Consider the following 12,627-nt stretch of genomic DNA (forward strand, 5'->3'; position numbering starts at 1 on the left):
ATTCGCCGCTGATGGGAACCAAGCAGTGGCGGCCTACCATGTTCTACTTCTCCTCGATGATGGCTTTTTTCTCCGTCGGATGTGTTGGCCACCGTTTCGTCCATCTCCGTGAAGCCGACTTCTTTCTCCGTGGACAGGGCGCGGTTACAGGTTACATGTACGTTGACAGCGGATGGCGCGGTTCCGGGCACGTGAGCAGCAGTACGACACGACGGCGTCCATGGCAGCCACGTTGCCCGTGCTGCCGTGCTCCCTCGCGTGTAGGCCTGGAGCAACTAGCCGCTCCTCGACGGGCTGAGTTGGAGCGGCGAGTTGCTGAACGATGCACCGGCTTGGAGCTTCCCCATCCAAGAGCTAGGCTATAGGGGCCTGGATCATCGAGGGTGGTGTAGGAGATCATTGCCTTGCTTCTATCCGGCGGTTTCGACGGACCATCCAGCCGGCTTTTATGCCGGAGAACTCTTCTTCCTATTCTAGGATGCCATGGAGATCATGAAGAAAATAGTGCAAGGAAGGGATGTGAGCGGAGTGTGGTGTTATTTTTCCCTAACGTCTGGCACCGTTTAAATAGCAGGCGGAGGCTGGAGCCAACCGGTGTTGTGTTTAATGACGGGGGCTCGTGAATGGATGTGTGGCCAGAGTAGATTTCCGGCGCACATATGAATTTATTGGAGGAAGGCGGGCAGTTTGTGGCCGTTTGAATGTGGTGAGAAGGCGTGTTCAGTCAGGAGGCGCTCTCTCGGCCGGAACAACGCTTCAATGCCGGTAGTGAAAGGCCGCGTCCGTCTGCGCTGCCCTCTCGTATGGTCAAATAGCTCCATCAATCCCGCCCGTTGCATACTCTGTGCCGGCATGAATGCAGCATGGCAAGCGGCGCGGGCGTTTGATGGAAAGCGCGAGAGAGGCGAGTGAGGGGGGGAGGGGGGAGGGGGAGGGAGGGGGTTGGTGGTCAAGGCGTGGCAGCTGTCCAGACGTCCGCAAGCCCCCATGTGCTGTGTCGGATTTACGGGAGAAAGTGCAAAAAAATTCTGTTTTTCTTTCTCTCATGTATGATACGTCACTTGACATAGACTTGTTAAATCACAGTCCACCGAGACCTAGCAACACCCAATAACTTTTCAGTCAACTGACCCTGGGCGTATGCGACAAGATCATCTGGCGAGGTGACTAGCCCGGCGACAAGATCAGTGCGTGGCATCTTTTCACGTTGGGTCATCTGGCGAGACTGTTATCTGAGACTAGCCAGAGTGGGAGTAACTTCAGCAGTAACATCGAGTCCAACTCAGCAAATTTGTTTATGTGGCAATGAGTTAATAAGGAGAGAGGTAGTTGTAGTAACTTAGCTATTTACTGTAACATCACATGTCTCAATACAATATGAGTCTATAACCTAATAAATGAATCTTTGCATGTTACCACAATTAAGTTACTACCCACTATAAAGATAATAACATAGTCTGGGGATATGTGTATGTTACTAGTGTATATTACTTTTCATTGTGCCTAGTCTGATAACCATCAGGTTCGACGTGCGCTTGAGACTGACATGCCAATAAACGTGGCAAAACCCTTGTACAACTTTATTCTCCATGATCGGACCAATCATATGAGGCCCGAACTGACCGGTGCGTGCGTGCGCTTCCAACGCCCCACGACGAACGACAAGATCGTTTTTGACTTGGCGCGCCAGCCGCCGGCCGAGCGGGTCCATGTGAACCATTTACAACACCTCCCGGCTTTTCTCTTTTCGAAAATTCCAGCACCTCCCGGCTCATGGTTTTGGCCGGTCCGAAAGCAGCATACCCGTTCTGAAGAAAAAGAAGCAACATACTAGCACTAGTACTCCAGTTGTTTAACCGAAGCGAAGTCCTTAACCGGCGGCGGGAAAATGTGTCGGCTGTCGTCTCGCACGGCGGCCACGTCACGAAGCCACTCCTCGTCAACGGGGACGCTTTGGTCCGGGGCGCCAACGGGGAATGCCGCTTGTGCGCTCCGTAATGGAAGTGCAACGCGCGCAAGGAAAACGTGTCCGGTGCACTCATGTTGACAAGGATGGTGAAAACGCATTAGTATTGCCATGCCTCTGGCAGCTGTGCCGCTGTTGAACATCCTTTTATGTTTGTCTCGCTACCCTTTAGGGCATCTTCGACGCCAACCCGTAAATTTCCTCACGCATCGTTCAAACATGGACGGATTTTATATAAACATGACGAATTTCATTACATTTACATCAACTAAATGGAACTCGTCCGGCTAGGTCTCAATAGTCGTCGGCGTCCGTTACCGTGTCCGACTATGAGCCCCGAGAACTGAGGCTTCACCGTCTGCAGTTCCGCCTGGGAGCTCTCCAACTTCGCCTCCGTAACCTCCGCCTCCCGAGGTCCGGGAAGTGAAGCTATATCCCTCCACATCGCCGCCAAGCGACTAATCGGCTGAAGATGTTGAGCCTACCAGGCTTGGCGTCAGGAGGGGAGGAGCGATAGCCTTCCTAGGACATGAGCGGCGGCGACCTACTGTGCACTACTCTTCCACACTCGTAGCGACGCCCGCGGACGTGCCGGCTTCGTGGTCGTCGCGGTGGGGCGCGAACTCGGCGATGACCTCCTCCTCGTCGCCGGTCTCATCGAACACCGCCTTGCCCGCGTCGTCGCTCTCCTTGTAGGCGGCCGCCAGCAGGCGAGGCGGATCTTGCGAGCGAAGCGGTAGGAATCGAGCAGCGCCTCCTGCTCCGCCAGCTCCGAGTCCGGCGCGCTAGCCCTGCCGGCGGCAAGCTACTCCTCCACTTGCACGTGCTCCTGCAAGAGGTCGTGATTGTAGGCGGTGTCGGCCTACACCTCCTAGACCTGCTCCACCCAATCCTCCTGCACCATGTCCATGTAATGGGCATGGGTCTCGCCGATGGTCATGGTGTAATGCACCGGCGAGGGTGATGTCGGTTCGTCGGCGGCGGCATCCTCCATTGGGACGTCGTCGTTCTCCGGCTGGCTGCCAGCCAACCAGCCAACAACAATGGTGTCCATCTCCTTCTTCTGGTCCTATGTCAGCTCGTCCCTGAGAGCTTTGGCGGGGGAGAATCCATGGTGGGAGTGATGCGGAAAGGGATCAGTGGTGGATGACTGCGACTACGGCTGGCATCGATTTTATACCAATGGTGGGCGGCAGAAGAACGGACGGGTGGTGCCAGAGGAGACGCCTCGACAACCGCGTGCCATCAATGTGAGCGGCAGACGGATAGACGGGCGGCTGTCGTGTCGTTTGAACGCGCGACAGTCGCCTGCACTGGGAAGCCACGCGGGAGGCGCTCTCTCGGCCGATGCGCCGCTTCAATGCCAGCGCCAGTGACCGGTCGCATCCGCTCTGGCAGGGCATGAATGCGGGCATTGATGCTCTGGAGCGGTGCTGGCCGAAAACACACGGGAGGGAGGGGGCTTTAGGGGTGTCAGAAGTGGGCGTAGGATCGATCCGGACTTCCGCAAAGCCTCTCTCTATGTTTGTTTCCGGATTGCGGGAAAAATTACGTTTGGATCGCCCTGTGGACCGATACATGACCGCGTTAGATGACTTTCATGATCCGGACATCGTGAAAAAGATTTGAATATATTACAAAAATAGATCTTACAGAACATCTCAACCACAATAAGAATTACACCGGGGTCTCTAGACCATGAACGACCAAACCTAGGTACTTCCCCTCCCCCTCTGCGTTATGAATTCCATGATGCCCCTTCTGCATCATAAGGACACACTACAATGGCAGATTTTTGGCGATATTAGTAAGGCTGTGCATGCTCAGAAAATTTCCCAAGAGGTCCGAGTGGATAAATGATTTTCCATGAAATGTAGTACCAATGATTTCTTAGGAGGGAAATTCATGTTAAATTTAACCCTACAAATCAAATGGCCAACATAGAATAATATCATGGAACATGGAAATCAAAGGAAACAACATGGAGCAACCGGAAACGAAGGTCCTTAAAATGTTCATCATGCACTCAAAATGTTCATTCTGTTTTTTAATGTTCAAAAGGTATTTTAAAAATACATTCCTTTTCTTTTCATTATTAAAAAAAATCTTCATGGGGATTCCGTAAATATCCCATTTCAAAAATCAAAACAATCGGGACTTTTCGGAGATTGAATGCAGTTACTAATTCATGATCTGGCATGTACAGAATGAAAACTTCATTCTCGATTCTACGAGAATTTTTATGAAAGATTTCTTTTTCGTTATATTATTTGATTTTTCATTTTCCCATTTCTTTGTTAGGAATATTTTTGATACATGAACATTTCTTAATACGCGATGGACATTTAATACATAACAAATGTTTTCTAATACTTGATGAACATTTATTGAAACACATACGAACAGATGCACAATGAACATTTATTCAAATCGCAAGAGGAATAAATTTTAATAGACAATGAACATTTTTGGATTACATGATGAGTACTTTTCAGATTACATGAGGACCATTTTTTATTGCACTATGATTTTTTTCTAAAATTACCTAATGTACATTTTTTGAATTACTTGATGAACATTATTTTAAATACACAATGAACATCTTTTACTACAAGATAAAAAAAATTATGACCATTCTTCAAAATAAACACACGATGAACATTTCTTTAAATTCCCAATGAACTTTTTTCTAAAACCACATGAGCATTTTTTAAAGGATAATATTTTAAAAAATTTGAATTTTTTCTATAAAATAGGTTAACACCTTTTGAAATTACATGAACATTATTTTGCAACTCTTTAACATTTTTTATGTAGGTAATGTTTTTCCATATGGTTTTCGCTCAAGCGAATGAATAGTTTACGTAGTCTATGTGTTTTTTGGAAGTAATAATTTGTTTATATTCCCCTCTCTAAAGAAGAGAAAAATACACAGGTGACTTTTTTTTAGTATTAACTTCCACGCAGATAGCACCAACAGTGTTTTAGCTAAAGATGGCGCTAACTGCTACTCCCTCCGTTCCGAATTACTTGTCGCAGGTATGGATGTATCTAGATGTATTTTAGTTCTAGATACATCCATTTCTGCGACGAGTAATTTGGAACGGAGGGAGTACTTTCTTGTAGCAACATGAGCGCACAACGAAAGATTGCTACATAGAGCGCACATATCCATTTAGCCCATGGAGCCTATGTCTCGCTTGTAGTGAGAAAAATGGTTGTGTTGCCTCAAGGAAGCTGCTAGTTAGCCGACCCAATTCTTACGTTTGATTCATACTTTTTGTCCTTATGTTATCTTTTTTCTTCAGTTTATATTTTTGAAATATTGTAAAAATTAATCACATCAATTTTAAAAGTGTTCATCATGCATTAAATAATGTTAGCGCGGTGTAAAAAATTCTTTCGTGCAATTTTAAAAGAATGTTTGTACCATTCAAAAAAATGTTTGTGGCATTTAAAAAGGATTAACACATTTAAAAATATGCCTGTAACATTAAAAATCTTTGTACAATGCAAAAATATATTCATGAATTCTTAATAATGTTTTGTACTCCCTCCGTTCCAAATTACTCGTCGCAGAAATGGATGTATCTAGAACTAAAATACATCTACATACATTTATTTCTGCGACGAGTAATTCAGAATAGAGAGAGTACCCTTTAAAATTGTATATGTGTTCAAAATTGTGTTCATGACACTTTAACAAAATATTTAACAATGTAAACAATAGGCTCACAGAATTTTAAGAACATGTTCATGACATTTTAAAAAACAAATTAACGCATATCAAATGTTTTGCATGTTTTGTAAATAAAATGCTCATGACATTTATGAAAAATGTCCATGTGTGTTAAAAATAAGTTAAATGTAAATTTGACAAATATTCATTGTGTAGTTCTAGAAAATGTTCAACGTGTCGTTGAGAAATGGTTAACCTGTATCTAAAATAGGTTCAACCTATATACGAAAATGTTAAACGTGTATTTGGAAAAAAAGTACACATGTATTAGAAAAAAAGGAGAAAATAGAATTAAGGAAAAAGGCAAAGGAAAATAAAAATAAAAACAGATACAGAAAACACGAAGGAAGAAAACTGCACGAATGCTTCTAACACTGGTCCATAGAAGCTTCCTATAACCCGCTCGCAGAAAAAATCATAGGAACACACATGGCTATCTACTGCGACATGGGCAAGACGAGCTACCGTCTCGCAAAGAGCGAGATATAGGTCTCATGGTGAACACACAACCACGTAAATATCAGCACGCACAGTTGATGTGCTGGCCCAGCGCGATCGATGCCTGGTACAACTCGCTAAAAGCGAGACATAGATCGTCTTTCGGCCCGTGAGCTTAATTTTGTAAGAACTATTGACTATTGAAGCCGTTGCTTCAAGCAAACATGCTGCTTCTACCCCAAAGAATATGCAAATGAAACTTGCTTCCTCTCCGCTCAAAAAGGAAACTTGTTTACGCTAACAATAGGAGAAGATCTCATATTTTTTTGCGAATATTTGCCAGAACTTAAGAAAATGAATCCCGAACAAAGAAAAGAGGAGATGTTTATGGTTTGTCTTTTCTAGTCAAAGCATCCTGAGAGACTGTTACAGACCATTAATAACTTCGTCCGCACCAGATCCGTCGAGATGGGAACAACAACTTTAAATCAGAAAAACAGTCAGTTTTGAAGGTGTTTGGAACCAATCAGAATCTCCTCCCCCAGCCTTCCATCAGGCACCCTGGTGAGTGTTGTTCGCGTTCGTCGCCGCGGCTGCAGAGGAGGACGCCTGGCCACCAGCCGGCTGCATATCTGCACGCGACATCAAAACATCACTACTTCTGACGTGAAAACACCTTCTAATTCCCTGTAAGCTCAGTGCAAAAACCGAAAGAAACTCGGTCCTCGACATACCGGTTGCGTTGGGAGGCAGCATCGACACTGCATGGGAGGGCAGCTGCAGCGCGAAGTTGTGCGGGAGAGAAGGCACCTGCATGGAGAAGCCCTGCATCTGCGCCGCCGCCGGGTGCGGCGCGTACGGCTGCCCCGCCGCGATCTGCTGCGCCACCGGCGAGAGCACCGCTGCCCTCGGCGTCGGGGCCTGCATCTGCATGTACCCCACGTACTGATGGTAGGGCGGTGGCCCTGTCGGCGACGCCAGCCCAGCCGCATACAGCTGAGCATAGTAGTTCTGCACCATTTGAGGGGTCATCATGGCCTGCACATCACTCATGGGTTATCATACAAGCGTAGGAATAAACATGGCCACAACTGGACACTTGAACATCATCAGTGTGTCAGTCAGTGTCCGAACAATCAGCACCGATCATTCGGAAATGAATGGCCGATCGATGGTTCAAAGTGTTTCCAAATCCTAACGGTGCAAGTAATCTTATCAGGTACTCGGACGTGCCGATCTTGGAATGTTTCTGTAGCAGCAAATCATGACTGAGCTGCGCGTTTTACGTAGGCAGGGGCAGCGGCAGCGCAGCGGAGGAAGCGCTCGCGGGGCATGTGGCGTGCCTGGGTAGCGCGCGCGCGAGTGGCATGCACTGGGCTGGGCTGGCGAGTGTGTGCTGCACTGCATGTGATAAAAGGCACTGAAGCAAAGAAGGTGGGCGTTGAGGGGGCACAGCAGAGCAGAGCAGGGGGACATGCTTACCTGTGGGTATTGATAGTCGGGTGGGCCCCAGTACCTGCAAGCAAAAGACATGGCAAAGCTTCTTCAGCGAGTGATATGATCCGGGGGAAAAGAGAAAAGCTTGGGGCTGGCCCCCCTGGGTAGTTATAAGAGGCCTACTTATCCATCACCAAGGCTGTAAAGTCCAGAATCTAGATCATTGACCTACCTAGCCCACAACTCACCTAGCCCACAACTGGCTAGGACCATCCTGTTCATGACTAGAAAAAAGCTTCTCTCCCTTCTTTCTACTCCCTATGTTCACTTTCATAACACGTTTTAGACAGCCGAAATTTTAGATGAGTTGTGAACGGAGAGAGTAAATGTCTAAACGGTCTTACAAAAGTGAATGGAGAGAGTAACTTTTACCACTAAATGAATAAAACTGCCCAGGTTTCTCCTCCCTTTCTCAAGGAAAATTTCATCAACAGAGAAAACTGATGACTGCCACAAACACCTGTAAAAACCAGGAATGGCAATGGTGCACGGTGGACGCATTAAAAACCCTGCGGCAAGATAACCAACAGGCGCAGAAAATGTTGGCAGGCGAGGCAACACCCTGCATGGCGAAAGAGACCCGCGCCAGCACGAGAAAGGGCTGGGGGACCGTCGCCGGCCCGCTCCGGTCAGCCTCCCGCCTCCCTTCCCTCCACCGCCCACCCAAACTGACCACGACCTCTCTCAGCTACTAGTATCACCCATGCATGCTCGTAGGTGTAGCCATGTGGAATTTGCAGGGAGAAGGCAGGGCTTACCATGGCTGCGAAGGGGGCGGCTGGTGGTACATCGCCGGGCCAGGGCTGGGCATCAGGCCCATCTGCTGCTGCTGCTGCGGAGGAGCCCTCGGGCTGGGGATGTAGTACTGCGGGCCCTGCGGCGGCACCGGCGCCGGCGGGCCCTGCTGCCAGTAGGGCACGGCCGACGGCCTCCCTGCATTCATCCATTCATCATGTTAGTAGTATTTACAGCGTCAGTAAATAGGAATGTCTCAAAAAAAAGTAAATAAATAGGATGAAACCAGGATGAAACCATTTCGCCGCCATGTTATGCGCCGCAGAGCGGCAGAGAGGGGGCGCGAAAGCAACAACACCAAGCAAGTACTAAATGAAGCGGTACGTGCGCGGCAGGCGTGTGCATGTCTGCAGCTCTGCATGTACAACCGGTACGTTTCCGGCGCGCAAAACGCTACGAAAACTGAAATAAAAACTGCCGGCTTCGTTCGACCGATCGGTCGATCTGCGGCGGAGGGCCGGGAAAGGGCCTCGCCATGTGCGCGGCGTGTTGACGCTTTGACCGGCCGGTTCCGGCAGGCGAGTACCACTGCTGCTAGCTACGTAACTGTTGCCTTCCCGGAGAAAAATATTGGTCGCCGCTCAGTACAGCCTACACACAGGAGCATCAAATTCTGGTTGGCGTCGTGGCCCTCTTGGTGCTAAACTACTGTTTTTTCCTGAGGAAACAAGATACTCACTCCTAGTAGTATTAGAAGTAGTAATGACGAGGTAAGCAGGGGCGCTAATAGACCGGTCAAAGGGTATATGCGTCGAAGCATTTTGTATGGGTTGCTTGCTGGATCCTGTTTTTACCGCTGGAAAGCGGGGCGCCTGATCGATCCTCCTCTCCACTCCACCCGACAGTTATCTTGTCCTTTACACCACATCCCTGCTGCCATGCCATGCCGCAACCGACCACGCCACATCCAGTCAAAGCAAGCAGCCCCCCTCTCTCACCTGCTTACTCTATTCGTTTTTGCCACACAAGATAAGAAGCTACTGCTGCTACTACCAGTACTACATTAACGTGATCATTAAGGAATCTGATTAAGTGGAAACATGGTTAATTTGATCAAGGTACTAGCATCCCTGTTCTCTGAGGTAATTTTCTTGATTAAGCCCCACGCAACCGATGGATGGACGGATGGATGGATCACATACCATAACTGCCGATTCTAAATTTGATAACTGCCAGTTGGTCTCTAGTACGCCAATAAAGAATGGAGCGAGCAAATACGGCTGGATTAGCTGTGGCTAAAACTTGTGTGCGCGTATATAGCCACGCGTGGACGTGGTGGTGGGGTGGGGCAGGCACGGGCAGGAGGACGCACCGAGGCGGCAGCGCGACGAACTGACAGGCCAGCCTGGTCAAGCCCGGCCCGGCCATACGACCCTCCCTCCCTCCCCTCGCCGCCGTGCGTGCCCGCCACCACACCCACACCAGCGCCTGCCTGGCTCCCGTGCGCTGGCATGGCACTATGGCAGACGGACGGCACTACCCCGGCCGGACGGGGTGAGATCCGCCGCGGCCTCCTCCGGATCGCCTCCATTTGGCGCGCACCGGAGGAACAGTGGCTTTGGGTTGGTTGGCGCGGCTCCGGTTTGATTTTCCGGACGGGAAATGCGCTTCTGCCTACGTGTTCGTGGGAGGGGGGAATTTGGGTGGTGGCGGTAATAAGGAAGGAGACAAAATTTGTTCTTGTTTAGTAAGATTATTATTGGTTTCCCTTCTCCTTGTGATGGCCGATGGATGGATGGATCGATGGATCACTCACCTCGAGGATGCGCGGGCCGCGGCGGGCCCAGCGAGGCAATGTTGCAGTTGGCGCGCCGCCCGGTGATCATCGGGTTCGGGTCCTGCACCGCCCGCCGCGCCGCCTCCGCCTCCCGGAACGTCACCTGTTGCGCCATGCGTCCGTCCATCGATCTCGTTAGCCGCGAGGGGAGCAAGAATTTTTACGGCAGCATGCCGCACGCGCGCCCGCGCGCGGACAGGCCGGGGAAGGAGGAGGAGGGGGAGCGCGCGGCTTACGAATCCGTAGCCCTTGGAGCGGCCGGTGAGGCGGTCCGTGATGACGACGGCCTCCAGGATGTCGCCGTACTGCTCGAAGTGCTGCCGGAGGCCCTCCGACGGGGTCTCCCACGCCAGCCCGCCCACGAACACCTTCGTCTGCGTCGTGTCGCCGAACCGCGACCGGTACGAGGACGCCGTCGACGACGACGCCGCCATCACGCCCGCCCGCCCTGCTCCGAGTCGTCGCAAGAAGGAGGCTTGCCGGCGTGGAGTGCCGACCGACGATCTTGCTATCCCCTGGTGAACTACCTTGCGCGCTACGGTCGAACTGGTTGGTTGGTTGATTCCGGCGCGCCGCCGCAGCCGCCCTCAGTGCGCGCGCTCTTGCTGTGCTGTGTGTGGCAGCCTAGGCAGTGGCGGAGCGCGCTGCCATATATAAACCAAGCTCGCTGTGATGTGCTGGCTTAATGATCAGAAGCGGTGGAGGGGGATTCTGATGAGGCGGCAGTTGCAATTGGGGTGGCCGGTGGAGATGGGGAGAAGGAAGAGGGGGAGGGGGTTCAGTGGGGAGGGAGGCGAGACAGGCAGGCGCAAGGGGTTGTGCGCTGGAAGAGACGGTTAGGGTGGGGTGACAGCTATGTGCAGCCTTTTATACTGTTCCTTTTTCTCCCCCTTCATTCCCCTTATGGGCGCCCTCTCTATTTTTGTTCCTCAAACCCACATCTCATTTGATTTCATTTCGGAGAGAAATCCCACATTTCCTTTTAATTGAAACAGAACTACTCTAGTGTGTCATTTTCAGAAGACAAAAAAATAGGCGCATTTCCTTTGCCAAGAACTCACACGCTTGAAATGGGTGCCTCGACGTAGCCCCGCGAGGAAGTGGTGATTTTTTGATACAAAAGAGAGTGGCCTGTGCTAGGGTGCCGACAAACGCAAACCGCGACGAAGAAGCACAACATCCCACCCCTGTCTGGCGTGCTTTTGCAACTGATAGAAGATGGATGACAAATAATGCCCGAAACACGTGTCATAGGAAATGAATGGAGAGGCGACGGGGAGGTGGGGTCCAGGCCAAGACCTCTGTGCCGCACATAGAGGGAGAGTGCACAGATCGTGTGCCATGCATCTTTTGGCTCGTTGATTTCACTAAACAATGGACACCCACCCCTGTTAGGCTTGTTTTTGCTACTGCTCGAAGATGGATGGCAAAGAATGCCCGAACACGTGTCATAGGAAATGAATGGAGAGGCGACGGGGAGGTGGGGTCCAGGCCAAGACCTCTGCGCCACACATAGAGGGAGAGTGCACGGATCACGTTCCATGCATCTTTTGGCTCATTGATTTCACTAAACAGTGGACCCCGCCCCTATTAGGCGTGTTTTTGCTACTGCTAGAACATGGATGGCAAAGAATTCCTTAAACACGTGTCATAGGAAATGAATGGAGATGCGATGGGGAGGTGGGGTCCGGGCCAGGACCTCTGCGCCGCACATAGAGGGACAGTGCACAGATCGCGTGCCATGCATCTTTTGGCTCGTTGATTTCACTAAACAGCAGACCCCACCCCTATTAGGCGTGTTTGTGCTACTGCTAGAAGATGGATGGCAAAGAATGCCTTAAACACCTGTCGTAGGAAATGAATGGAGAGGCGACCGGTGGGGGGGGGGGGTCCAGGCCAAGACCTCTGTGCTGCACATAGAGGGAGAGTGCACGGATCGCGTGCAATGCATCTTTTGCCTCGTCAGTTTCACTAAACAGTGGCCCCCACCCCTGTTAGGCGTGCTTTTTGCTACTACTAGAAGATGGATGGCAAAGAATGTCTGAAACACGTGTCATAGGAAATGAATGAAGAGGTGACGGGGAGGTGGGGTCCAGGCCAAGACCTCTGTGCCGCACATAGAGGGAGAGTGCACGGATCACGTGCAATGCATCTTTTGCCTCGTTGATTTCACCGAATAGTGGACCTACAATTGCACCAGTCAACTTTCACCGGCTAGATGCATGTACCTAGTACATGATTTAAGGAAGTAAAAGAATGAGTTTTGCCAACAACAAAAAATATGGGCACATGTAATATATAGGTACATGAACATATATCAATACTTGGGTGCACAGAAAAAACCCCAGAGAAACAACCCATAACCCAGTCAACCCCCCGAGGTCTCATGTACCACACGAAACACCCATAGAAGAA

The 12,627-nt window shown here is 50.1% G+C and overlaps 1 protein-coding gene across 1 annotated transcript; it reads right to left on the minus strand.

Moving 5' to 3' along the window:
* Positions 1-6,447: 6,447 nt before the first annotated feature.
* LOC125524402 (uncharacterized) lies at positions 6,448-11,286 on the minus strand. Its single transcript, XM_048689457.2, has 6 exons — positions 10,449-11,286; positions 10,192-10,315; positions 8,399-8,573; positions 7,626-7,659; positions 6,878-7,181; positions 6,448-6,775 (listed from the first exon to the last, which is right to left on the minus strand). Exons 1-6 carry the CDS (start codon positions 10,644-10,646, stop codon positions 6,696-6,698), a joined length of 915 nt encoding a protein of 304 aa, XP_048545414.1. The 5' UTR covers positions 10,647-11,286; the 3' UTR covers positions 6,448-6,695.
* Between the last annotated feature and the right edge of the window lie 1,341 nt (positions 11,287-12,627).

Source organism: Triticum urartu, chromosome 7A (genome assembly GCF_056163025.1).
Source record: "Triticum urartu cultivar PI428250 chromosome 7A, HENAU_Tu73, whole genome shotgun sequence".
Lineage (NCBI taxonomy): Eukaryota > Viridiplantae > Streptophyta > Magnoliopsida > Poales > Poaceae > Triticum > Triticum urartu.

Coding starts and splice junctions, on each gene's coding strand:
- LOC125524402 (XM_048689457.2), bottom strand. CDS start 10,646: ATGGCGGCGTCGTCGTCGACGGCGTCCTCGTACCGGTCGCGGTTCGGC. Junction 7,660..8,398: donor CCGCCCCCTTCGCAGCCATG/GTAAGCCCTGCC, acceptor TTTTGCTTGCAG/GTACTGGGGCCCACCCGACT. Junction 6,776..6,877: donor GCTGCCTCCCAACGCAACCG/GTATGTCGAGGA, acceptor TGTCGCGTGCAG/ATATGCAGCCGGCTGGTGGC.